Genomic DNA, 25475 nt, shown 5'->3' with positions numbered 1-25475 from the left:
AAATAAGGTAAGCTCTCGTTGCGGACAAAAACTGTGCAATAGGTAGGTAGGTACCTACTTATTTAAAATGTCCCATTCTGTAGAACATTTTGAAGCAAAAACGATGGGTCTAGGATGAGTTGGCATCGGGACAACATCTGACGCCACGGAATTCGATAGCCTCCCCCAAACCAAAGCGAATATTCGCGGCGAATATTCGCAGCGAATTATTCGCCAATCAAGCTCGTATTGGCTTACGGGACAGAGCACGCTTGCGCGACCGCCTTGCGTCTTGAGTGCGAATTTGCAGCGAATATTCGCTGCGATTTTCGGGAACTCTGTCGACAGCGAATTTATTCGCGGCGGACAATTTCGCCAAGGGAATTAGTAAAATCAAAATGGCGAAGACATTGAGCAGCTGATCGAGTTGGTCCGGAAATATCCAATCCTTTATGATTTCTCTGACAGTGACTACAAAACATAAGAAAGAAAGATAAGATATGGGATGAAATTGGCAGGGAAATTGTTGAAAATGGTATGAAGGTCGTCATAATAATATTATGTACCTAGGTATCTTTGTCTAACCAAAGTATGAAAAGTTTTTTGACAGGATGAATACGCTATTATAAATAATTAACTTTAATCTAAGGTCCCGATATTTAAAAAATACATATTATTAATTTGCGTCATGCACAGCCTTTAATAACAGAAACTTTATAACTTTGATTGTTAGTGCACTGACAGTTCTAACTTATTGCGATCGTTTGACGTTTTGGTTTCGACTTTCGAGCAGTCATATCAATAATGTTATAATTAGGTATCAGTTACAATACTTCAATCATATTCGGTATCGGTCACGTAAATACCCATTTTATATTCGTTGATAATATTTTTTTAGGTTAGATAGGTAGTCTTTAAGATTATTTTTTTGCATTTACATTAACATTATGCAGCATAGCATTTCTATTGTAGCTAAAGATATAATATACATATAGGTAGATAAGTAGGTACTCCATGTCGTCATTGTGGTATTTTGTAAGGTTTTAGACCAAAAACCTTACATACTACTTACTATCGGGTTATTTACAGTAGGACATACCTAGGTTGTGTTTGTTTTTTGATCTCAAGAGACCTCAATCACAAAAACGATATTATGTACCTATATACCTACTAGGTATATATTTCCTTCATTATGTATAGGTATATTGAGCTAATAAACTGGTTTTGCCCAGTGCCGACCGCGAACCAAGATAATATCTACATGTTCCATGTACCTACCTAACATAACCAATGTTTTCTGTTTCACATGAATTTGTATACCTACAAACATTTTAAACTTAATTGAGATGTTCTTAAACTTCTGTTCATGTAATATTATGTAGGTAGGTATATCTTGGTCTGCATTAGGCAATAAGATTAATAATTTTATGTGCATGTAAATATAAAGGTCAGGTACCTCCTCTAAGTACATAATATTATATTATCATCATGGATACCTACCTGAATGATGTTGGAGATATACTAATGCTTTGTGATGAATTTAATTTTCGCAAAGATCTTCAACCTTTCAACGTAGGTACAAAGCACCAGAAGAAATTAAAAATGAAACCCCCGGCATTAACAGGAATAAAATAATATTTCATCATAAACATCAGTCGGGGTCATTCCACTGCTAGATGAAAGCCTCTTCTAGCTCCTTCTACTATTTTCGGTCTCTAGTTCTTCGCTGCTACATACTTTTATTGTACTTCACGTGAACAAAGAGATCAACTAAGTGAAGTGTCAATCAACAAAAGTGGCATTTGTGCACAATGTTAATGAATTTTCCAAAACATTAAGTGTGATAATATAATATACAAGGATGAATAAGGCGTGGGCGAGGGCCAAGGTCCATTTTATGATTCCTCTATTGATGTACCTATTTTTATTAAGAAAAATGTTTGCCGTAGAATGGGGTGAATACTGAATAGACCCTTTTTAAAATTTCTATTTTTCTGCTACACATTATTCGGACAAATATGAATGACTTAAAACCTGTTTCTATGGACATAATCATACTCTAAAATATTTTTCAACTACCATTTATTATCAAACAGCCAATTTTGTGTGATGTCTCTTTCTATCCAGCGTTGGGGTGATTATAGACATGGCGGGTGGATAGAATCGAATAATGGTAATTTCCTAATGTTAAAAATGTAATTAAGTACCTACTGTACATTACAAATTTATGTAGGTACATTTAAGTATGTAAATCAAAATCAAAAATATAAATTTAAATGTTATACAACACAGTATCATGTAAGTATTTTAAAAAACATATACTTACATAAACATCTATTTATCCAAGAATTATTTGATACTTGAATCTGTATTTTATATACCATATTCGATGGATGTATGTGGTGTATTTTGTAAAATATTTGGTACGTATTTATTATTTAACTAAGCGTATTTAATTTGCTACGTGACCTGTAGCTCTTTTATAATCACAAATTATTGTTGAATGTTCCGAAAATGAGTTTATGTGCCGAAACAGCTGTCAAGGTAAATGACTCAGTTAAAGAAGAATTAACAAAAATAACTATATTTCAAAACCATTATAATCCATCTACCATATAAACACCATTTCAAGTAATAAAGAAATAAAAAGTCACCTAATTAAATAATATTGTACTAGAAAATATATACTATCTATATACCCACTTAATTTTCATTTAAAGTTGTAAAACGCCCGGTTACTAAATAGAGGAAGGACAGAGTCTTCTGGCACGACCGAATCACATTGGAACGGTGTTATTGTCATTTGAAAGTAACAATACTGACACCTAAATGAGTCACCTGCACTGCCAGAATCATCTGAACCCTGTCTACCTATCTATATACAATTTATTGTTATTTTTTTTTCATATTTGTCCATTTTATTACAATATCGTGTTACTTTTAAAGCTCATTGTAATTCTAATAATTATATAAATATTTTTCTTGTATTCTGTGCAAAAATGATTATTAAAACTTTCTTAACCTAAACCAAGTATTTTTTATTGAATGATCCTGCAAAAATATTCAAGTACAGTTAAGTGACATATTTTGTTTCGGTGTATAAGCCATAAATAAATATACATAAATTATATTTAATATATACATGTATACTGTATGTATAGCCACGGTTGGTCTTGCACTTGTTGCTGTAGCTATGCGATCTGGTGTGGTCCATTATCCAAAAACACTCAATCACATCCCTGGTCAAACAGCGGGCAGCCGTGTAGAGTCTGGCTGGCCTATGGTGGCACTAGAATGATTTCAATATACACAGTCTGTTAATTTGAATATGTTTTCGACTGAAAGTTGTAAAAATATTAGAAATCAGGATTTAAATAATTAAAAAACTGTTTCATTAAATATCATATTTATACCTATGCAAAATTTTGATTCCTTTGAAGTACCTATACAAAATACGGATGAATATAAACCAAACAAAAATATTTGTTACTGGTACTGCCATAGTAAAGTAAAGTTTAACATACTTCCCTAATAAAACAAAATTCCCAATTCTTGTCGTTCTGTAGATGTTTCATTTCAGTTTTTACCAACGATCCACTAAATATGAATTGGTCATAAACACTCAAAGGAAATCTGGCACTCACTGCCAGAATGTCCATGTCAGATACCTGCATAAAAATAAATGTCATGTTATGATATTATACGTAATGAATATGAATGTATCAGAAACAACATAGATTTTATTACGAATTTCACATTTACAGAAAATTTTCTGCGCTCATTTTTGAAAGTCTCCAAGTATGACGGGTATATTCGCACATGGGTGCAGTTAATGCACCCAATGATTTTCGGGAAACCTGCCCTTTCTTGAAGTCTGAAATTAAAAAATATTTTTACCGACAAAATAATATTCCCGTTAAATTCTTATTGAGTAGGTAATTTACTTGTTGTGTCTATGCGCAGTTACTCTAGTTACATGACATGTACATTGTAATATTGTATAAATTGATCAGAAGGTATCAACACAACACTAAAGACTGTCAGCGCTGTATGTAAGTATTACTAAGCACTGCTATTATAGCATCGGACACGTTTCCTATGCATCTGCTTACTGATGCCTGGCTCATTGCGCAGAAGACTTGGCCTACCCGTTTTTGGTACGCTCCCTCTGCGTAGAAACGCAAAATAGTCAAAACCTACAATTCAAATAACGGAGACATGTTATTTCAATAGCATATTACCTTCAAATCCTGTTAACCCTTCATGGTAAATGCTTATTTATAATATGTGCAGTTATGAAACTGAGTAAATCTATCTTACCTATGAGCCATGGCAATCTTGCCCTGTCATAAAGTAAGGTTATATTAAATGTCGATGTAATTTGTCGCACGCCATCTCATTATATCTTCAGCGTGTAATAAGCATTCAGAAGACGTGTACATTTTGTCAACACACAACTGTCACTTTGACATTCGTATATGTATTTAGTCTATGGCTGCATCCAATGCTGCCACCTTGTTTCAGATAATTAAAATACACTTTACGCAAAGTGGGTAAAAGTTGTAGCAATTCTGAAAGCACTATAGTGTACGTGTATTTTTTTATATTTAATTCATAAAAATTATAGAATAATTGGCGTAAAATATTAATAATATTTACAATTTTAAATCTGGCGCGTAAATAAAATTATTTAGTCTATGGCTGCGTCGCTGACGCTTTGGTGTGGGCCAAACGCGAAATTCGCATCAAATCCAAGCGGTAGCGACAGCGATAGCGAGGGCGTTGCGAATTCGCTGCGAATATTCGCTTTGGTTTGGGGGAGGCTTATGCTAGGTATTTATAGGTACCTACTTTAAAAAAATATATTTAATATTATGATTTAAAGCCTCCCCCAAACCAAAGCGAATATTCGCGGCGAATATTCGCAGCGAATTATTCGCCAATCAAGCTCGTATTGGCTTACGGGACAGAGCACGCTTGCGCGACCGCCTTGCGTCTTGAGTGCGAATTTGCAGCGAATATTCGCTGCGATTTTCGGGAACTCTGTCGACAGCGAATTTATTCGCGGCGGACAATTTCGCCAAGGGAATTAGTAAAATCAAAATGGCGAAGACATTGAGCAGCTGATCGAGTTGGTCCGGAAATATCCAATCCTTTATAATTTCTCTGACAGTGACTACAAAACATGAGAAAGAAAGATAAGATATGGGATGAAATTGGCAGGGAAATTGTTGAAAATGGTATGAAGGTCGTCATAATAATATCTTTTATCTTTGTCTAACCAAAGTATGTAAAGTTTTTTGACAGGATGAATACGCTATTATAAATAAATAACTTTAATCTAAGGTCCCGATATTTAAAAAATACATATTATTAATTTGCGTCATGCACAGCCTTTAATAACAGAAACTTTATAACTTTGATTGTTAGGGCACTGACAGTTCTAACTTATTGCGATCGTTTGACGTTTTGGTTTCGACTTACGAGCAGTCATATCAATAATGTTATAATTAGGTATCATTTACAATACCTACTTCAATCATATTCGGTATCGGTCACGTAAATACCCATTTTATATTCGTTGATAATATTTTTTTAGGTTAGATAGGTAGTCTTTAAGATTATTTTTTTGCATCTAACATTATGCAGCATAGCATTTCTATTGTAGCTAAAGATATAATATACATATAGGTAGATAAGTAGGTACTCCATGTCGTCATTGTGGTATTTTGTAAGGTTTTAGACCAAAAACCTTACATACTACTTACTATCGGGTTATTTACAGTAGGACATAGGTACCTAGGTTGTTTGTTTTTTGATCTCAAGAGACCTCAATCACAAAAACGATATTATGTACCTATATACCTACTAGGTATATATTTCCTTCATTATGTATAGGTATATTGAGCTAATAAACTGGTTTTGCCCAGTGCCGACCGCGAACCAAGATAATATCTACATGTTCCATGTACCTACCTAACATAACCAATGTTTTCTGTTTCACATTAATTTGTATACCTACCTACAAACATTTTAAACTTAATTGAGATGTTCTTAAACTTCTGTTCATGTAATATTATGTAGGTAGGTATATCTTGGTCTGCATTAGGCAATAAGATTAATAATTTTATGTGCATGTAAATATAAAGGTCAGGTACCTCCTCTAAGTACATAATATTATATTATCATCATGGATACCTACCTGAATGATGTTGGAGATATACTAATGCTTTGTGATGAATTTAATTTTAGCAAAGATCTTCAACCTTTCAACGTAGGTACAAAGCACCAGAAGAAATTAAAAATGAAATCCCCGGCATTAACAGGAATAAAATAATATTTCATCATCAACATCAGTCGGGGTCATTCCACTGCTAGATGAAAGCCTCTTCTAGCTCCTTCTACTATTTTCGGTCTCTAGTTCTTCGCTGCTACATACTTTTATTGTACTTCACGTGAACAAAGAGATCAACTAAGTGAAGTGTCAATCAACAAAAGTGGCATTTGTGCACAATGTTAATGAATTTTCCAAAACATTAAGTGTGATAATATAATATACAAGGATGAATAAGGCGTGGGCGAGGGCCAAGGTCCATTTTATGATTCCTCTATTGATGTACCTATTTTTATTAAGAAAAATGTTTGCCGTAGAATGGGGTGAATACTGAATAGACCCTTTTTAAAATTTCTATTTTTCTGCTACACATTATTCGGACAAATATGAATGACTTAAAACCTGTTTCTATGGACATAATCATACTCTAAAATATTTTTCAACTACCATTTATTATCAAACAGCCAATTTTGTGTGATGTCTCTTTCTATCCAGCGTTGGGGTGATTATAGACATGGCGGGTGGATAGAATCGAATAATGGTAATTTCCTAATGTTAAAAATGTAATTAAGTACCTACTGTACATTACAAATTTATGTAGGTACATTTAAGTATGTAAATCAAAATCAAAAATATAAATTTAAATGTTATACAACACAGTATCATGTAAGTATTTAAAAAAACATATACTTACATAAACATCTATTTATCCAAGAATTATTTGATACTTGAATCTGTATTTTATATACCATATTCGATGGATGTATGTGGTGTATTTTGTAAAATATTTGGTATGTATTTATTATTTAACTAAGCGTATTTAATTTGCTACGTGACCTGTAGCTCTTTTATAATCACAAATTATTGTTGAATGTTCCGAAAATGAGTTTATGTGCCGAAACAGCTGTCAAGGTAAATGACTCATTAACAAAAATAACTATATTTCAAAACCATTATAATCCATCTACCATATAAACACCATTTCAAGTAATAAAGAAATAAAAAGTCACCTAATTAAATAATATTATACTAGAAAAAATATACTATCTATATACCCACTTAATTTTCATTTAAAGTTGTAAAACGCCCGGTTACTAAATAGAGGAAGGACAGAGTCTTCTGGCACGACCGAATCACATTGGAACGGTGTTATTGTCATTTGAAAGTAACAATACTGACACCTAAATGAGTCGCCTGCACTGCCAGAATCATCTGAACCCTGTCACCTATCTATATACAATTTATTGTTATTTTTTTTCATATTTGTCCATTTTATTACAATATCGTGTTACTTTTAAAGCTCATTGTAATTCTAATAATTATATAAATATTTTTCTTGTATTCTGTGCAAAAATGATTATTAAAACTTTCTTAACCTAAACCAAGTATTTTTTATTGAATGATCCTGCAAAAAATTCAAGTACAGTTAAGTGACATATTTTGTTTCAGTGTATAAGCCATAAATAAATATACATAAATTATATTTAATATATACATGTATACTGTATGTATAGCCACGGTTGGTCTTGCACTTGTTGCTGTAGCTATGCGATCTGGTGTGGTCCATTATCCAAAAACACTCAATCACATCCCTGGTCAAACAGCGGGCAGCCGTGTAGTGAGTCTGGCTGGCCTATGGTGGCACTAGAATGATTTCAATATACACAGTCTGTTAATTTGAATATGTTTTCGACTGAAAGTTGTAAAAATATTAGAAATCAGGATTTAAATAATTAAAAAACTGTTTCATTAAATATCATATTCATACCTATGCAAAATTTTGATTCCTTTGAAGTACCTGTACAAAATACGGATGAATATAAACCAAACAAAAACATTTGTTACTGGTACTGCCATAGTAAAGTAAAGTTTAACATACTTCCCTAATAAAACAAAATTCCCAATTCTTGTCGTTCTGTAGATGTTTCATTTCAGTTTTTACCAACGATCCACTAAATATGAATTGGTCATAAACACTCAAAGGAAATCTGGCACTCACTGCCAGAATGTCCATGTCAGACATGTCAGATACCTGCATAAAAATAAATGTCATGTTATGATATTTATTACGAATTTCACATTTACAGAAAATTTTCTGCGCTCATTTTTGAAAGTCTCCAAGTATGACGGGTATATTCGCACATGGGTGCAGTTAATGCACCCAATGATTTTCGGGAAACCTGCCCTTTCTTGAAGTCTGAAATTAAAAAATATTTTTACCGACACAAAATAATATTCCCGTTAAATTCTTATTGAGTAGGTAATTTACTTGTTGTGTCTATGCGCAGTTACTCTAGTTACATGACATGTACATTGTAATATTGTATAAATTGATCAGAGGGTATCAACACAACACTAAAGACTGTCAGCGCTGTATGGCGACTGTATGTAAGTATTACTAAGCACTGCTATTATAGCATCGGACACGTTTCCTATGCATCTGCTTACTGATGCCTGGCTCATTGCGCAGAAGACTTGGCCTACCCGTTTTTGGTACGCTCCCTCTGCGTAGAAACGCAAAATAGTCAAAACCTACAATTCAAATAACGGAGACATGTTATTTCAATAGCATATTACCTTCAAATCCTGTTAACCCTTCATGGTAAATGCTTATTTATAATATGTGCAGTTATGAAACTGAGTAAATCTATCTTACCTATGAGCCATGGCAATCTTGCCCTGTCATAAAGTAAGGTTATATTAAATGTCGATGTAATTTGTCGCACGCCATCTCATTATATCTTCAGCGTGTAATAAGCATTCAGAAGACGTGTACATTTTGTCAACACACAACTGTCACTTTGACATTCGTATATGTATTTAGTCTATGGCTGCATCCAATGCTGCCACCTTGTTTCAGATAATTAAAATACACTTTACGCAAAGTGGGTAAAAGTTGTAGCAATTCTGAAAGCGCTATAGTGTACGTGTATTTTTTATATTTAATTCATAAAAATTATAGAATAATTGGCGTAAAATATAAATAATATTTACAATTTTAAATCTGGCGCGTAAATAAAATTATTTAGTCTATGGCTGCGTCGCTGACGCTTTGGTGTGGGGCCAAACGCGAAATTCGCATCAAATCCAAGCGGTAGCGACAGCGATAGCGAGGGCGTTGCGAATTCGCTGCGAATATTCGCTTTGGTTTGGGGGAGGCTTAATAGTTAGTGAGAATTCAAATATGCACACATAAATAATGATTTAATCTTGAATATGTTTGAGTTCCAACGAAAAGAGTTTTTCTTTATTTATATAAAGCCTTGGCAATAATATCTGCGATAAAAAAACAATATGTCAAGAGTAAAATGAATTAAAACTACCAAGTACCTACCTAGTAAGTAGATAGAAACTGATTAAAATTCCTCGTCTACGTTCTGTATACGTGTCTACACAGTGCGGCGTCCAATTGTCCTGGCGTCCAGTTGTCCTATTCCCAAAACGAATAGGTATCTACCTTGTCATAATAAGTATCAGGATACTTAATCATAATCAAGAATAATTATCTATGTGCAACACCAAACGTGCAAAATTCATGTTGACATTTCTATTGTGCGCTTGTATACGAGACGTATAGTGACATTAGAATTTTCATTCAATCTCTCTGAAACAAAGCAAAATTTTATCCAACATGAGTTACGATACCACCAGTAGTAGTACGAATAATGACAAAAATGATTTTTTGAAGGATGATGTCTACACCAGATCCGAAGGACTGCAAATCTCTAGAACTGACATGAATATGCTCATAATGAACTACTTAGTTACTGGTATGTCTGGAAAGCCTATAGACAATAGCAATACACTTGTTTACCGTGAGTCGTCTAAAGTAACACCATTTTCCTGTTTATTTGTAGAAGGTTTCAAAGAGGCAGCTCTGAAGTTCCAACAAGAAGCTGGTTTATCAGAACCAGCTCTCTCTGGTTCTTTGGATCAGAGAATTCTTATCAGAGAAGCTGTGCAGAGTGGTAGAATTCAAGAAGCCACAGCTCTAGTTAATGCTCTACATCCCGAACTGCTGGACAATGATCGATACCTGTATTTTCACCTTCAAGTATGTAATTATTATGATAACTAATTAAGACTTATTATTACTTTAATGATAGCTAGTTTTAACATACAATATTTTATAATATTGTAATAAGTGTTGCTGCAAGAATGATCTGAATATCCTCATTATAATAAAATGGATACTGCAAAATTGTAACTGTCATGCGAATTATATATCTTAATATCAAATAACAAGACATGAACACTATGGTGTACCAAATTTTCTTTTTTGCATTCTGCTTTACTACATTATGTTAATGCGTCTCTTATCAATTCAATCTTATATATGCAGGGGCGGATTGACTCGACGATAAAAGAATTCTGCCTGTTCTTCTGAACTTGACTGAATTCTGTACTTATTTAAATTTCATAAAATATTCGGTAAAGTAAAGTTATAGTCCTTCATATCGTCAAAGATAAACATGAAAAAAAAAGCGCATAAGTCACATTTTTTATTTAGAAATCACAATGACTGTATTACAAACCAATTTATGTAGTGCACGTATAATAATGAAAAAATATAAGTACACTGAACTCCCCATTTACACGGCAGACATGTTCCACGCGATACCGTATTAAAAAAAACGTGCAAAAAAAAGTATGCACTAAAATACTTTAAAAAATCAAAGGTAACAAAAATTATTCACTGTTTTAACACATTCTGGCCAAATTGGTCTCCAACATGCATTCAGTGTTGATGGCTTTGCACCCTGTTATTTCGAAATCGTGTAAAAAAACCGTGTAAAAAGGGAGTTCAGTGTATCAATAATATACACAATTCGAATCGACTGACGAACAACATGGAACAATGGCGGTCGCCGGATTTTAGTCATCGACAACAGGCTGGCAAAATGGCAAACACACGCATTGAATTTTCGAAAATATAAAGCATAGACAATATACCTACTTAATGAACTTTTTCGGAAAAAAAATATATAATAAATGCTACACGCACGAATTCTACATCATGATTAGCCAGCTATATAATCGACGGGTGTGGAATTCTGAGAGACAGCAGCATCAGAACGGATCACGAAGTAGTCCTCGATTCAGGAAATTTGTAAGGTTTGTTGGTCGTGGACGTTTGAGATCTAAATCAAAATCAAAACCTAATACTTACAACCTATTAATTTGTAGCCCAAAAATAAAGGAAAACCTATTTTTTATAAAAAAAATTGCATTTTAATAACCGTTTATTGTCTTGAACAATATAAATTGGTATAATATACAATCATTGTGATTTCTACATAAATAAATGTGACATATGGGCTTTTTTTCTTGGGGTTTTTCCGACGATATGGACTATTGAAAGTATTTAAGTATTCATATGTGCCCTGGTTTGAAATGAAAGCAGTGATTTATAGTTTTTTACTCATTGTAACGATAAAAGATAGATTTCAATATTTATAGTTATTGTACGTCTCGGGTGTAGAACACTATAGTGACTGTTTATGTAACTAAAAGGTTTGGAATAGATGCTAGTTAGAAATACTGTCACCAGTTTACGTACTCAAGTCTCGGCATGTACTACCCATACTCAGTACGTGTGGCCCAATAAACTTGAAACATATTAGAAGTTCGAGTTTGAACGCATTCGATGATATCATCACCGCGCTCGCTAGTCGGTACTGTTGGTTGACTTTCAATGCTATTGATATTAAATGCGCGCGAGTGAGATAGCATAATACACGTATGTCTAGTCGTGATATACTCAACTGTCACTGCTATCCCTTTCTCCCCAGTTGTAAAGTTGGTATAGTGAAGGGCAGAAATGGTAACATGTTCGTTTTATAGTAATACTACGGAGATAGTTTTAGTTTCAGTTGAGTATGACACTTATATCGAGTTGACGTCAGTCGCAAATCTCGGAATAGGTGCTAGTATTCGAGTTCTGATAACGCTAACTGACTACGTGTTTATCTGGTTTCGTCATGTCGAGTTTCTCGATTTTTTATTATTATAATTGGAACTTATAAACATAAACTGAATTCAAATTATATGCGTGATTGTATAAATGGATAATAATTATATTATACTTTATAAACCTTTTGTGTAAAAATGGCTTCTAAAAGGTTAAGTTTTGTGTGGAATCGTTTCAAAGAACTAGATACAAATTATGCCATCTGTAATATTTGTAAAATAAAAATTTCATATAAGTCAATGTCAAATTTGAAGAAACATTTACAGCGCAAGCACCCAACTATTCATATTGAATTTGCCAGGCAAAATATAGCTCCACGTGTACATGAAAATACTTTACAAATAAATGGAACCAGTGCTTTTAATGCTTCAGTATTTTCTACTGAAACAGGAGTGACTAGCGCCACAGTTCCAGCTGTACCTGTCTCGAAAATGGGACTTCTCGAAAAGCCAATGTATTTTTAACGATTCTATTAAAGCCGATATTTCAAATACTAGTAAGTATTTTGGAACAAGTTTCCATACTACCTAAGTATTTTTTTATACTGGTTGTAAGTATACTCAGTCTTCAAAATTGACCAGTTTTCCCACCTCTAGTTTGGAATAAAGACTATTGAAATCACTGTCATTGGGTTGGAGTCAGAAATACATCATTTGGAAAATACCTCAGAAACATTCATATTGGAAATAAATATAATGCCGGACAGGAGAAGGTAGCCATCTGCACCCTACCTTATGATGAAATTATCTAATAACTAAAGTGCCTCCCAAATTTGGTTTATACTGAGCATTTGTGGTTTGAATCAAGGTACCAATAATAGGTACTTACTTTTGATTCCTAGCCGACATCGGGATATCAGAAATGTTAATTTTCACAAAGTCTGTACAGCTTCTGGGGTATGCGGCTGATGGCGTTGATGTCATCAGTTGCTCAAAAAAAGAAGTTCTTGGGGTGTTTGTTTCCTTACAGCAGGTAAAATGGAACTAAAAATGAAGATCCAAACAGCCAAATGTATGTCTTTCTCCAAATCAGCCTACAGGACCACCTCAAACTAAACAACGTGTGCAAAGAGATAGTTGAAGAGCTTATTTATCTTGGATCACATATCAATAATAATAACAATATGAGGAAATTAAAAGGAGGGCCAGAAACAGATTATGCCAAGTGAACTCATTGCTAAAATCATCAGGACATTCAATAATAAAGACTGACAAAATATTGTGTTTATTAATTACCTGTCATTTGTAGCTTCCTTCAAAATCACTAAAAACAAACACAGTTGCTCTTAGGTTCATGAGGTTGGTGGTACGACAATACAAGTGAGGTGGGTTCGGTGTGGTTTTGAATGTCATTGCACACTTTTTGTCTGTGGTGTGAGCTTGTGTGTGGTCACGTGGCATGATAACGAAGGTCCCCTTAGTGTACGTCCTGAGTGGCAGCGTTGAGCGTTTTGCGCAACTCAAAACGTAATCGTATAAATGTATAACCAAAAAAAGACATTCTCTACGAACATTTTCACACACGGTTATACGTTTGAGTTGCGCAAAACGCTCAACGCTGCGCCGAACGCTGGCACTGAGGCCTCACACTTACTGTTGAGATCACTATTGAGTTCACTATTGAGTTACAGATCAGGCGTCGACATTAACTGTCAGTGATTCCCATAAGCTACATGTGTTTCAAGTGTAGAATTATTGTACATCATTATGATCATGAGCTCTACTAGCTCTTTGGTGAACCTGACGTCATCAGATTTATCAAAACATAATGCTTGGCCGGCCACATAACACATGTATGAACAAGCGCCTCGCGTTTTTTCAGTCCAAATGGTAAATGGAGTGCGGGAAAATAATGACTTCGGTGGCTTGATGTTGTACAAGGAGACCTGCGTGCGCTAGAAGTAATTGACTGGAGGAGAACAGAGGACCGAGTAGAATGGTGGAGTCTTCTTGAGGAAGCCAAGGACCATGCCAAATTGTGCCAGAAAAGAAGAAATATTAATAATATGTGTTGGCAACAGTGAATACATTTTTGTAAATAAAATGAAAGCAAACAGTAACGAAGGGTGGAGGTGGGCTGTGGAAATCCGACATAAATAGTGCAAAGTAATTTTTGTCAGTTATACGTCTTATTTGTTGTCATTGAACTAAGAATGCAAATTACAGATGGTATTGGGTAGTTTTTCAAATTCAATTAAACTCTGCCTACAGCAAACTATAATATTAGATAAAAAATATTCTTCAATCTATTACGGTTTGGTTAGGCAAGGTTTAAGTCATTGGACGCTGAAGACGCACCTAGCTCGTAACGATCAGGTGGCCGATCGATGTAATTAGCATGCATTTTAAATGTGATAATTAAAAAGTAATTATCTACTCAGCAGTCAATGTGTTTTAAATGAATTTTAAAAACCATCTGTAATTTGTATTCTTAGTTTGATGAAAAAAAGTATGACTGACAAAGTTTAGTGTGCACTATTTATATTGAATCTCCACAGCTTACTTCCACCCGTGGCCACTGTAAGCAACTGCCTTCTATTAATTGTATTTCAATGGTTAATTATTTACATATTGTTATTGTGATTCATTAAAATATCCTGAATAATAATGATGCATCGTAAAGAATTTTTTTAGCTTGTAACACTGATGTAATGCGTTTTTATCTCAGTTTGGACCTGGCGAATAAATCAGAGCACAATAATTGTGAGAATCTGAAATGATTTGCAATTAATTTATTCGCTAGTTTTAGTTTCATATAAGAAGGTTTTTCTTCAACATCTTTGATCACGTGTTGTCATTTTGTTTTCAGCAATTACAATTGCTGGAATTGGTAAAAGCAGGACGTGTAGAAGCAGCATTGGGATGGGCCCGTGCCGCGCTTGCAGAGGCGGCTGCTGCACGCCCCGCTGCTCTACCCGAACTGGAAAGGTCATTGGCCCTGCTCGCCTTTCCTGATCCCAACAACAGTCCATTCGCAGACCTTCTACAACCGCAGTATAGTCAAACAGTATGTTTTCAATTAATCTGCTTGTAAAATATGACAAATCTGATAATTCCAGAAATGACACCTGTAATGTAAATAAAATTTCACTACAAATATTTTGAAACTGAATGTATATTTTCTGTTAATTTTAGATCGCTAGCGAACTCAATGCGGCAATTTTAAGGATGGAGCACCAGGAATTCACTAGCCCCAAGCTCTCAAGTTTATTGAGGCTAATACTTTGGGCCCAAGCCGAACTTGACAAGAAAAATATAAAATACCCTAAGATGACAGATTTAGCAAATGCTACAATTGAACAGTCAAAGTAATACTAATGATCTAATTGTTTTTTGGTTGAGGAATATTGAGATCTTAAGTTCTGGTGGCTATTATAATCTATTGCTGTTTAGTGTATCAGACGTAGAGAGATATACGCACTACCATTGCTATGAATTTAAAAATTGTCCTAGAAATTGTTTTAGATAACATCTATTCTCATTGACAGTTTCTCTAATATGTATTTAGTAAATTTACACAAAGGTCAATTCAGTTATTTGATTATTCTCTGAATTGTCATGTATCTGTAGATATGAAATTTAATTCCATCATAATAATTATACGTATAATCTTTATATGGAACAAGTAAATTTAGGTTTTACTAGATGAAATGAAATATATTTTGACTGGAATACTACATACATAATATTTTTGAATCTATCCATATAATCAAAATTAAGAGTATATATTTTTTTTCATAGATAGAACACTTTTAGTTAAGTTTTTGATTTAGCCACAGCTAGATAATTATTAATTACAACCACTGATAACTGTATCTCTGATTAGGGGCACGTTAAATTATTATTAATTTTATATCCGTATTGATTATAACCACATGACAACCATACAAATTATATTCATTGTTTTCGTTAGATGTCAGTATCAGTTTTACATGGAAACATAGTTATTTTAGTTTTATGTAGGTACCCAGAATAGATTGAGTTGAATTGAGAAAATTTAATTTTTTCTGCTGTAGTTTTGTGATAACGAATACAAGTAATATACGTGTTATCCATCTTCCTACGGGTTTTGATTTTCACGATCAGTTAATGAAATTCAATGTGAAAAAATTGTATATAAGATGTTAGTGTTAAATTTAATGGATTTTATTTCAAAATTGAACTGAATGCGAGATAAATGTTGCAATGGTTATTTAAGTGTTTAATTTATATGCAATATATTTATGTTAAATACTAAGATTTTGTATGGAAAAGTATCTCCTGAAATAAAACAAAAGATTTGTCACAGGCCATAAATTGTATTACTTTTTAAAACTTATTCCATGCCTCAACCTGGCCCACCCTTTATTCAAGCCAACCGGATTCCAGTGTCCCGGAAGACCGCTAAATTATAATATCCACAAGATGTTAACGGCCGATTACAGGATGCTGGCATGAGACAGAAAGGTGTAAGAAGACTGGTGAGCGACGGAATTCTTGGAGATGTCGTGGTTTATCCATATACTCTACTTATGGAGTGGACATTGACAAAAAAGAAGAATGTACATGTTGAAAATATAAATGTTTGGAAAACAAATTTGGTAACCAGGAAGATAGACGATTAAAACAAGATTTGTAAAAAACAACCATTTTATTGCTATGTATTTAAGTAAACTATAACATGTAAATAGTAATTCATGTCAGTGATGTATGTTTTTAAAAGATGGCATCTAAGAAAAAAAAACGTATACAAAATATTGAGACAGAATAAGTTACTTTTTATCATATCACGCAGGTCAACCGATGACATTATTATGCCCACATCCGATGATTAGCATTTTTATCAAATTGGTATTGTTGGAAAAATGAATGGAAGTACTTTTCGTTTTAGGATGTGCTGTTGTGGGAGTCTTTAGATTTAAATTGTTCAAAATAAGAATTTCGATATAATACTGTGATCATCATCCTATTATATGCTGCAAATCAATCTTAATTCTGTGTAATTTTAACAAAAAAACAAATGTTTGCAGTGAAAATCCAGCACATATTTACATTACATTATTGTTAGTAAAATTTATTTAATTAAATGTGTTTATGGGAATATCTTTGTTACGCTTTGAAGAGTGAATAGCTCATTGCAGAGAGAAGGGATTATAACACTTTTTAGGAATATTACAGAATACAGAATATGAATGCCTATAAATACTAATTATCATTGCTTTTTTGCTTGGTCATAATCAAATCATTCACATAGATGTGACAAGTTTTTTTTTTTTTAAATAATGTTGAATGGATGAGCTGACAATCATGCAAGTTGGTTGTTATTCTGTAGATTTCGTAGTACATAAAAATATTTCCATTTTATTTTTATAATATTACCTATGTAACTAATAATTTAAACCTAACTACTGTATTCTTTCAACATTTCTGTTAGTCAGACTTGGGTTTATATGGTAATGGAATTTTATAATATTACCTACTTAGCCTAAATGTACACAAAAATATTTATTTACAATCAAATAATAACAGAAATCAAATCAGCGAAACATTTTTTAAAATAACAGTCTAACATGACGTATGCAATACATACTAAATGTTAACCATTTCTGTAAACTTGTTTTGCAGTTTTACTAATTAAAATAATATTCGATAATAGGAAATTGAAATAGAGAAAATAAAACTATATACATAAAAAATGTCCAATATGAGAAAATAAAAATGACAAGAATAATAAACGAATATTGATTAAACATAATTTAAAAAAAACTATTAAAATTAGCAGTATTTCCATTGTAAACAGTCTAACTACTACTAGTTAATTTTGTCATAATTAGATGGGACATACGTGGCTCAATAATAATTGGTAAAGCAGATTGATGTGAATCCAGTGAATGCGGACAGAGTCCAGCCAGCCGTCATATTTTTTAATAGATGTTTTCTAGTAGGTATATATCTGAGGTGTTTTCTATTATCCATGTTCAATACAGAATATTACATTCTCAAATTTTGTGAATCATTCATTAAATAAAAAAAGAGTATTAAATATTGATTTTTTTACATTTTTGAGTATTCTAATTTTATTTAATATGCACTGTAAAATATTAAAAAAGAAATCCATCATTAATATTATTAACAGTAACATGCTATAATGATTTAATAGTAACATAAAAATATTTGACAGATATAAAAATTCAAGTAATAACAGAAACCTCATTATCCAGATCACGATTATTTAGATTGAATACGAAAAACATTACTGAATTAGATGGAATTCTTCAAACGTGTTCCCGGAATTCTGTAACCTCTTAAAACTAGTTTTGATTATCCATATTATGACTCCATACTTACATCACTGGATAATGAAATTTCTGCAATACATATTCATTAACTTAACGCATTTAAAACGAAGCATAACCACAAATCTTGCTTTAACAAGTGAGAAATATTAAAGAATTAAAGCATCTGATGGAAACCAAAATATATATTTGACAGTTTTTACAAATAAACCCACAATGCGTGAAACTCCCATTTATATAATTTATCATACCTAGTGCTTTAAAATGTTAGTCCCAGAAAAGCAATAAAAATTATATAAGTATGTATTTAATAATATTGGTTATTATAGTTTTATTTCGTAATATCAAAATTATCCCGATTATATAAGTGTAATATTATTTAATTGGTTACCTATGTATGCAATATTTTAAGGTTACCACCCAAAAACATATTCCAAAGCACGCGATAGAGGACCAGAAGACCTTTGTGCTCCAGCACTTGTGGAAGGAGGACTTAATGCTAATGTGTTTTCCAATCTTGACATACCAGATGTCAGTTGACGAGCTCCTCTGAAAATAGTACATAAATTTATTATATTTAAAGAAACGTAAATAACACATCCAAACTCTCTGTCATTATGTGAACAAGTAAATCTGCAGTTATGCATCAAATACATTATCATCATGTTATCTGCTGTCACAGTAAACTGCAGCTACGGGAAAAAAGTGTGTAATGTGTTTTTCTTTGTATTTAAAATGTTGTAAGAATTGTTATGCATACATTTTGAGAAAATGTTTATATGTATTTTCAGTTTTAAATAGATTCAGCCATTTTAGAAAATCACCTCTTGAATGCACTAATTGGTAGTATTAAAATAATGGGTTGTAACCTGTTTGTTTGTGGCGGGTGTGTGCATGGCAGGGCGCCCACCATGAGGTTTCCTGGAAAAGTTCTTCCATTGAGAGCAAGTGCTCTTCCAGCTTCAGAGCGGGATCCAAATCTTATCCATACCCAGTTGCCTTGAGTGGGAAATTTCTTCTCTGTAAAATTAATAGAAAATAAATCAATATGAATCAAAATATAGACAAATTGAGAAGTAGGGCTATAACTACACCAAGAGCAATTTCTATATTTATTGACACATTTCAATTATTTGATTACATATTAGGTATACCCACACATTGTGCTTTTTTTTGGGTATATGCGGTAACTTTTTTAAGATAAGTATTTTTTTAAATACCTATCATGCGTTACCGTATCAAAACAGAAATGGATTTGACCATACTGTTCAAATATACAAAATTTTTTAAGCTGAACAATAGTGATAGAATACATAGCCACGTTTTTCAACTACCTACTTTTCTAGAAAGAAAGCATTGCCTACGCATATCTAAATGTGTACAACATTAAATTGGTACATATAGATCTCTTTAAGTGTGCGTGACTTCTATATTATTATTTGTAGATATCAGATAAAGGGGTGCTGTTCAGTATACATTAATAAATATAGCCATTATTAACTACATAATACATATTACTGAAAAATATGAAGATGTTGCATACAGTCCTGTAATATTGAAACAGCAATGTGTTGTTTGAATTTTTCAAACTCGTAACAGAGTACCTGCCTAAGTCTAATTTTAGTTGATTATTATTTTGAAAGAAGTCTCGCTTTATATTATGATTAGTACAGTAAGTACATTGAAATAAAGGTTGTCATTGGAGCTTTTTATCAAGAGGGGTGTAGAATGTAATACTAACCTAGAATGTTTCCACAATTTGAAAACTGTGCCAGCACCATACAGGCAGCGCTGGGTGGAAAACCAAAAACAGTCACCCAATATTCATTTGTGTCATCTCCAAATCGATTTGCATTCAAATCCATCATGGGCGTATTGTAACACAAGCTTTCATTGTTGGATAACACGGAGGTTTGACCTGCTGTCGATTGGTTGAATCCGAAAGATTGATTAGGATAACCTTGATGGTTTTGACTCAACGATTTGTTAATATAAGGAGATTCATTATGAGTATATAGATTTTCTTGGTGCTGCTGAGTGAAACTTGAGTGATGAAGAGGAGACGTAATTTGCGTTGCAGGGGATTGGATGGTCGGTGTGGTATTCCAGTCTGGCTGATGGAGGGTATCGAATAATCCTTGTGTCGGAGGTCCATTAATTTTGTTGGAGAAAGAGACATTGGGATTGTTCTTCTGTCTCAGTGGAGAGTTGTATTGAGATATTTGCTGCGGAGATGGACGAATGGGTGGAGAATTTCCTGTCAACAAAAATATACATATTTAGAGAATGAACAATGACTTTCAGGATGTGTATTCTATAGAGGTTTTCGTTTGTATTTAAGTTTCAAATGACCACCACCAAAAAAAGGATTTGGAGTGGGTACTGCATATTTATCTAAAACTATCTCATAATAATATAATGTTCACTTACCAAATGCCAGGCTTCTTCCTTTGGTGGGAGACAAGCTATTTGTTCTAGGCGTAGTGGGTTGATTAAATTCACCCATAAGAAATGGGGGGAGAAAACTGGTGTTTGGACTCCCTGTTGGAGAATGTGTGGGACTTCCAAGGGTCATGGGTTCCATTTCTACAACGAAAGAACATAAGCAACAGTGAATAACCTAAAAATGAAGTACTAGCACAGAAATATTTGGCGTTGAGGAAATTTTACATAATGAGAGAATTAAAAACAAACCTGTAATACGGAGTATACAAAATAACAATGACTTGCTTGAAGACTAGATTAATTTGCGAAATTATTAAGATATGCGGCAATTTGAACGCTAACCGTCTCAATGCTCGCTAATCTGACGTTTCTTTTTTCCTCAAATAATATCAGTGCAGTGTTGCCATTTTTTCAAAGTGGAATTATAGTACAGAGCCTCCATAATTATAGTATTTGGGGAAAAAATACAGTACGCGTTGTCATCAGATCGGTTGAAAAATGTATAGGTTTTTTGTTTCTCAAAAAAAAAAAATGAAAAATTGAGAAACTCCGAGACTCCTTTTTATTTAGGTATCTCTTCCGACCAAAAATGCTCACCGAAGAATTCAAGAAATTTCATTTTAAACCAGTCAAGGGATTTTTTTACGTTTTTCGAGCATTTTTTTTTTCAATTTGCTTGTCCAAATCTTCTTATATATTGCGAAACTATAGTACTTTCTTTACTTATTTCTATAGTACACACTTAAAACTATATTAAACTATACTACACTAAAATTACTATAGTAGTATATTACTTATAGTACTTTAATTTTAGTACTTTTTACATATTTTTTTTCCGATATTCAAAATTATAGTATTTTGGGCGTACTATACCTGTTTTATATCGTACATAGTACGCGGACCAAAATATTTATAGTACAAATACTATAATTATAGTACGATTGGCCACACTGATTATTTGAACAAAACTGCATTAGCGACCTTACCGACTGAGCGCCAGTGTTGCCAACAGTTAAAATTATTATTGATTAGAATATCGTCACCGTTTTAGCAAAACCATCTATGTGTCGCTTTTATCAAAAATGACTTTTAAATACCGTGTCATTCCTTATTTTTTTCTTTATATGCTAGGTAGTAAAAAGATCTATGTGTTGGGTAAACTCGCGCCGAAGTTATTTCTTAAAATAAAAAACAGCTATGTGTAAGGTTCAAAACAACGGTTCACAAAAACAACTATGTATAAATAAGTGGTATTTTGATATCGAGAGTGTAATGTTTTTTTACAGTTGGCTACACATAGTTTGTTTTTATATTATGCATTATGGTCAAGGCCTGAACAAAAACGATGCATGAGTGCGAGTGAGAAAGTATTCGGCACCCTTATAATCTCTGCGACACGCGCTAGAGTAAGATAAAAGGTCTACATATGTGTGAGTTAGTTTCCAAAAGTATCGCCGGAATATGGTTAGGTATGTTTCGTTCGGCACGCGTCATTTGCACAATCCGTGCGTCGCATAGTTACTATCTTTTTAGACCATGCCTCAGCTGAGGTATAAGTCTGAAGTCCTGCCTACACAAAACCATAAGCAATAAAAATATTCTTCTATCTATAAAATATCTAAAATAATTAGGTATGTACCTACTTACTTATGGTTTAATGGCATAATTTTAGATTTTTTTTTATAGATAAATGAATATTTTTGTGGAGGTTTGTATTACTCTGTGGAGGCCCATAATATTATGATCCTATTATAATCGGACATGGTCAAAAGAAAGAAAAAGAATTGAATATTTTTTTTACTATTATCTACTATGGCTTGGATTAGAAAGGGTACAAACTTTATCTCCACATTGTAGTCTTAGTTCAATGAAAACAAAATACGTTTGACTGACAAAGATTGGTGTGCACTATTTATGTCTGATCTTAATAGCCTACCTCCACCCTCCGCCACTGGTACACAAAATTACCTTATAAATTGTATTATGAGTCACCACTGTGTGCTCCAAGGTGTGCTTCTAGGAAAGAGGTACCTACATTAATATTTGTATTACGTTTGGTAGTTGAAACTAATGTTTTTATTTTACTTTTTATCGTGATGTGCCTCGAAATTAGACAGTGCCCCAAGCCACCACGTACTACACCCGCTTCAGCGCATCTATTCTATACACGAAACTGTTTTCAGCCTTTACAGCAGCTGACTAGTGTAGGAAAGTATCGAAATATTAACACTTATTGTAACAATTACAATAAGTTAGCCGTCTGAACTGTCAAAATTGTCTATCTCACTCTAAAATTTATCACAGCCCAGAGAGGTGCAGTTAAAACATAGCACTCATTGTAACAATTACAACAAATTTTTTGTAATTGTGCTAATACTTGGATACTTTCCTACCCTAGATGGCGGCCGAAAGCAGTCTTGTGTATAGAATAGATGCGCTGGAAGTCATAAATAGAAGTTGGTGTGTTGTACTATAGAACCAAAAACGATGCATGAGTGCGAGTGAGAAAGTATTCGGCACCCTTATAATCTCTGCGACACGCGCTAGGGTAAGATAAAAGGTCTACATATGTGTGAGTTAGTTTCCAAAAGAATCGCTGGAAAGTCGTGGTGAATCGCTTCACGTAGCGTCGCTACCCGTCGCACCTGCGAGCTCGTGTTGCTAAAATTGCTATTTTTTGTGTTAAACATAAAGTCAGTGGTAAATATTTTTTGTTAATTTAGTAGGAAAGATGGTTCTGTGTGTTGTATTAAAATATGGTAGCCGTACTGATAAGCAAGAAGATGGTATTACGTTTCATAGGTAAGTTCGTGATAATTTATTTGTATATTATTATATATTTTAATATCAGTGACCTAGTGTTTCTTTAAAATAACTTAAATTATGGATATCTTTACCTAATGGTTGCATTTTGACCGCTTAAAAATACTATATAACGTAAAAAAATAGAAAGTTATATTTTAATTCTGAGCGTCTAGTGCGAGCACTAGCGAAATGGTCTATGGTCTCGAACATTTGTAGACGAATGCGTTCGCTCGCCCACAAACCAAACGCACGGCACGCAGCTTTATTTAGCAATGCAGTGGGTGGCGTCTAGATGTATCTATAGTCTAAGATTGTTTCCAGCTCGGTGCCACTAGTAAGTACTTCCCTTTTGATGAGTTCAGGTGCGCTAGGACTCGTGGAAGTATGTTTGGTGGGAGAAATATCCACGCCAGTCTGAAGTCCTATACTCGGCTGAAGGCGTCGTGAAACAGCGCACCACTGTCTGTAACGTCTCGTGAGACGTATGTTGCAACGACATGTGCTGTTTCGTTTGCGAATAAATCCACCTCGGGAACTCCCCATCTTTGAAACAGGGGGGGTGGTGCGGTGTTGATGAGGTGCCATTCGGGAATGAGTTGTCTGCGGGAGAGATGATCTGCCGTGCAGTTGTAATGTCTGCGGAGGTATTGTGCAGTAAACGTGATGTTGGCTCGACTGGTAAATACTAGTATCTGACGGCATAGGTTTAGGAGGGTGACAGATTTTGTGCCGCCCTCGTTGTTGATGTATGCCACCACTGTTTTGTTGTCTGTCTGCAGAAGCAGATCTGATCCTATGGTTGCTTGTACCCGAGATTGAATTGCAAACATTTCCTTCCTGTTGGAATGCCATGCTATGCTAACTGGTCTTATTTCCACATACGTGATAGGTGGTGTTCATTCAGTTAGGCTCCCCAGCCTGTGTCGGCTGCGTCTGTCGTCAAGAAGTGATTGAATGTCGTTCTGCGTGTCAACTCTGAGGATTCTATTACCTGGAGCCACCACATGATGTCCTGTTAGGCCTGTGGTGGGATTGTCGCCTATTGGCGAGAATGGGACCTCGACAATATTGATGACTGGAGCTTTGTAGCCGTCAGCAATGCATCCTTCCTCGTGGAGGTAGGATGCGAAGTTAAGTCGCCCCAGAAGGGATTGAACATGTGCCTGTCTGAGGGACCAACTGCCTTTTTGTACCTGCGTTGTGTCAACTCTGAGGATCCTATCGCCTAGAGCTACCACATGATGTCCTGTTGGGCCTGTAGTGGGATTGTCATCAATTGGCGAGGATGGGATCTCAGCCATATTGATGACTGGAGCGTTGTAGCCGTCGGAAATGCAATCTTCCTCGTGGAGGTAGGATGTGAAGTTGAGTCGCCCCAGAAGGGATTGGATATGTGCCTGTCTGATGGACCAACTGCCTTATTGTACCTGTGTTAGCAGATGGTGACGGAGTGCTACACACTTCTCTGGCGATAGAAACCTCCGTTTGTTGTGTGTGTCCTACGTGATGTCCAGGAACCCTCATTGTTGGCTTGGGATCAGCGCTCGAAATGGAAAAGTTTACGAACCGGAGCGCTCGACAAATTTTCTGAATATATTTACATAGTCATCAAATCGTATGTGTATTTTATAAAAATAAGTGTGTCAGATTTTCTTTTCTATGGCCTA

General features: G+C 34.1%; 4 protein-coding genes across 9 annotated transcripts; 1 reads left to right on the top strand and 3 right to left on the bottom strand.

The window, feature by feature from the left end:
- Nucleotides 1–2713: 2713 nt before the first annotated feature.
- Nucleotides 2714–4447, bottom strand: LOC147068129 (uncharacterized). 4 transcript variants are annotated; one of them, XM_085952792.1, is made up of 4 exons: nt 4300–4447; nt 3742–3853; nt 3504–3647; nt 2714–3268 (listed from the first exon to the last, which is right to left on the bottom strand). In XM_085952792.1, exons 1-4 carry the CDS (start codon nt 4308–4310, stop codon nt 3053–3055), a joined length of 483 nt encoding a protein of 160 aa, XP_085808918.1. In that variant the 5' UTR covers nt 4311–4447; the 3' UTR covers nt 2714–3052. The 4 variants fall into 4 exon arrangements, 1 of the variants encoding a protein (XP_085808918.1); XR_015071368.1 differs by lacking the exon at nt 2714–3268 and having other exon boundaries at nt 3280–3647; nt 4221–4447; XR_015071367.1 differs by lacking the exons at nt 2714–3268; nt 3742–3853 and having other exon boundaries at nt 3280–3647; nt 4221–4447.
- Nucleotides 4448–5213: 766 nt separating this feature from the next.
- Nucleotides 5214–9110, bottom strand: LOC147068128 (uncharacterized). Of its 3 annotated transcripts, XM_085952256.1 has the most exons (4): nt 8970–9110; nt 8399–8510; nt 8193–8345; nt 7822–7957 (listed from the first exon to the last, which is right to left on the bottom strand). In XM_085952256.1, exons 1-4 carry the CDS (start codon nt 8978–8980, stop codon nt 7910–7912), a joined length of 324 nt encoding a protein of 107 aa, XP_085808382.1. In that variant the 5' UTR covers nt 8981–9110; the 3' UTR covers nt 7822–7909. The 3 variants fall into 3 exon arrangements, 1 of the variants encoding a protein (XP_085808382.1); XR_015071323.1 differs by having other exon boundaries at nt 5214–7957; nt 8193–8510; nt 8891–9110; XR_015071324.1 differs by lacking the exon at nt 8399–8510 and having other exon boundaries at nt 5214–7957.
- A 752-nt stretch (nt 9111–9862) lies between these two features.
- Hou (GID complex subunit 8 homolog protein Houki) lies at nt 9863–16582 on the top strand. Its single transcript, XM_085951967.1, has 4 exons — nt 9863–10083; nt 10171–10367; nt 15093–15290; nt 15419–16582. The coding sequence occupies exons 1-4, from the start codon at nt 9945–9947 to the stop codon at nt 15593–15595; spliced, it is 711 nt and encodes a 236-aa protein (XP_085808093.1). The 5' UTR covers nt 9863–9944; the 3' UTR covers nt 15596–16582.
- A 957-nt stretch (nt 16583–17539) lies between these two features.
- On the bottom strand, nt 17540–21381 carry Nup35 (nucleoporin 35). The gene is made up of 5 exons (XM_085951966.1): nt 21253–21381; nt 20989–21144; nt 20300–20815; nt 19428–19578; nt 17540–19107 (listed from the first exon to the last, which is right to left on the bottom strand). Exons 2-5 carry the CDS (start codon nt 21140–21142, stop codon nt 18972–18974), a joined length of 957 nt encoding a protein of 318 aa, XP_085808092.1. The 5' UTR covers nt 21143–21144; nt 21253–21381; the 3' UTR covers nt 17540–18971.
- Nucleotides 21382–25475: the final 4094 nt, after the last annotated feature.

This window comes from Rhyacophila brunnea, unplaced genomic scaffold (genome assembly GCF_057557595.1).
Source record: "Rhyacophila brunnea isolate RB1 unplaced genomic scaffold, BYU_Rbru_1.0 scaffold_3, whole genome shotgun sequence".
Lineage (NCBI taxonomy): Eukaryota > Metazoa > Arthropoda > Insecta > Trichoptera > Rhyacophilidae > Rhyacophila > Rhyacophila brunnea.
This window is presented reverse-complemented; position numbering and strand designations above follow the sequence as displayed.

What these genes read in the sequence shown, in the direction of transcription:
- Nup35 (XM_085951966.1), bottom strand. Translation starts at nt 21,142, where the DNA reads ATGGAACCCATGACCCTTGGAAGTCCCACACATTCTCCAACAGGGAGT. An exon ending in AGGAAGAAGCCTGGCATTTG is followed by an intron (nt 20,816 to 20,988) that starts GTAAGTGAACAT and finishes TTTTGTTGACAG; the next exon opens with GAAATTCTCCACCCATTCGT. An exon ending in AAATTGTGGAAACATTCTAG is followed by an intron (nt 19,579 to 20,299) that starts GTTAGTATTACA and finishes TTAATTTTACAG; the next exon opens with AGAAGAAATTTCCCACTCAA.
- Hou (XM_085951967.1), top strand. Translation starts at nt 9,945, where the DNA reads ATGAGTTACGATACCACCAGTAGTAGTACGAATAATGACAAAAATGAT. An exon ending in AATGAACTACTTAGTTACTG is followed by an intron (nt 10,084 to 10,170) that starts GTATGTCTGGAA and finishes GTTTATTTGTAG; the next exon opens with AAGGTTTCAAAGAGGCAGCT. An exon ending in ACCTGTATTTTCACCTTCAA is followed by an intron (nt 10,368 to 15,092) that starts GTATGTAATTAT and finishes TTTTGTTTTCAG; the next exon opens with CAATTACAATTGCTGGAATT.
- LOC147068129 (XM_085952792.1), bottom strand. An exon ending in ATGAGCGCAGAAAATTTTCT is followed by an intron (nt 3,648 to 3,741) that starts GTAAATGTGAAA and finishes ATTTTTATGCAG; the next exon opens with GTATCTGACATGGACATTCT. An exon ending in AATTTTGTTTTATTAGGGAA is followed by an intron (nt 3,269 to 3,503) that starts GTATGTTAAACT and finishes AAATCATTCTAG; the next exon opens with TGCCACCATAGGCCAGCCAG.
- LOC147068128 (XM_085952256.1), bottom strand. An exon ending in ATGAGCGCAGAAAATTTTCT is followed by an intron (nt 8,346 to 8,398) that starts GTAAATGTGAAA and finishes ATTTTTATGCAG; the next exon opens with GTATCTGACATGTCTGACAT. An exon ending in AATTTTGTTTTATTAGGGAA is followed by an intron (nt 7,958 to 8,192) that starts GTATGTTAAACT and finishes AAATCATTCTAG; the next exon opens with TGCCACCATAGGCCAGCCAG.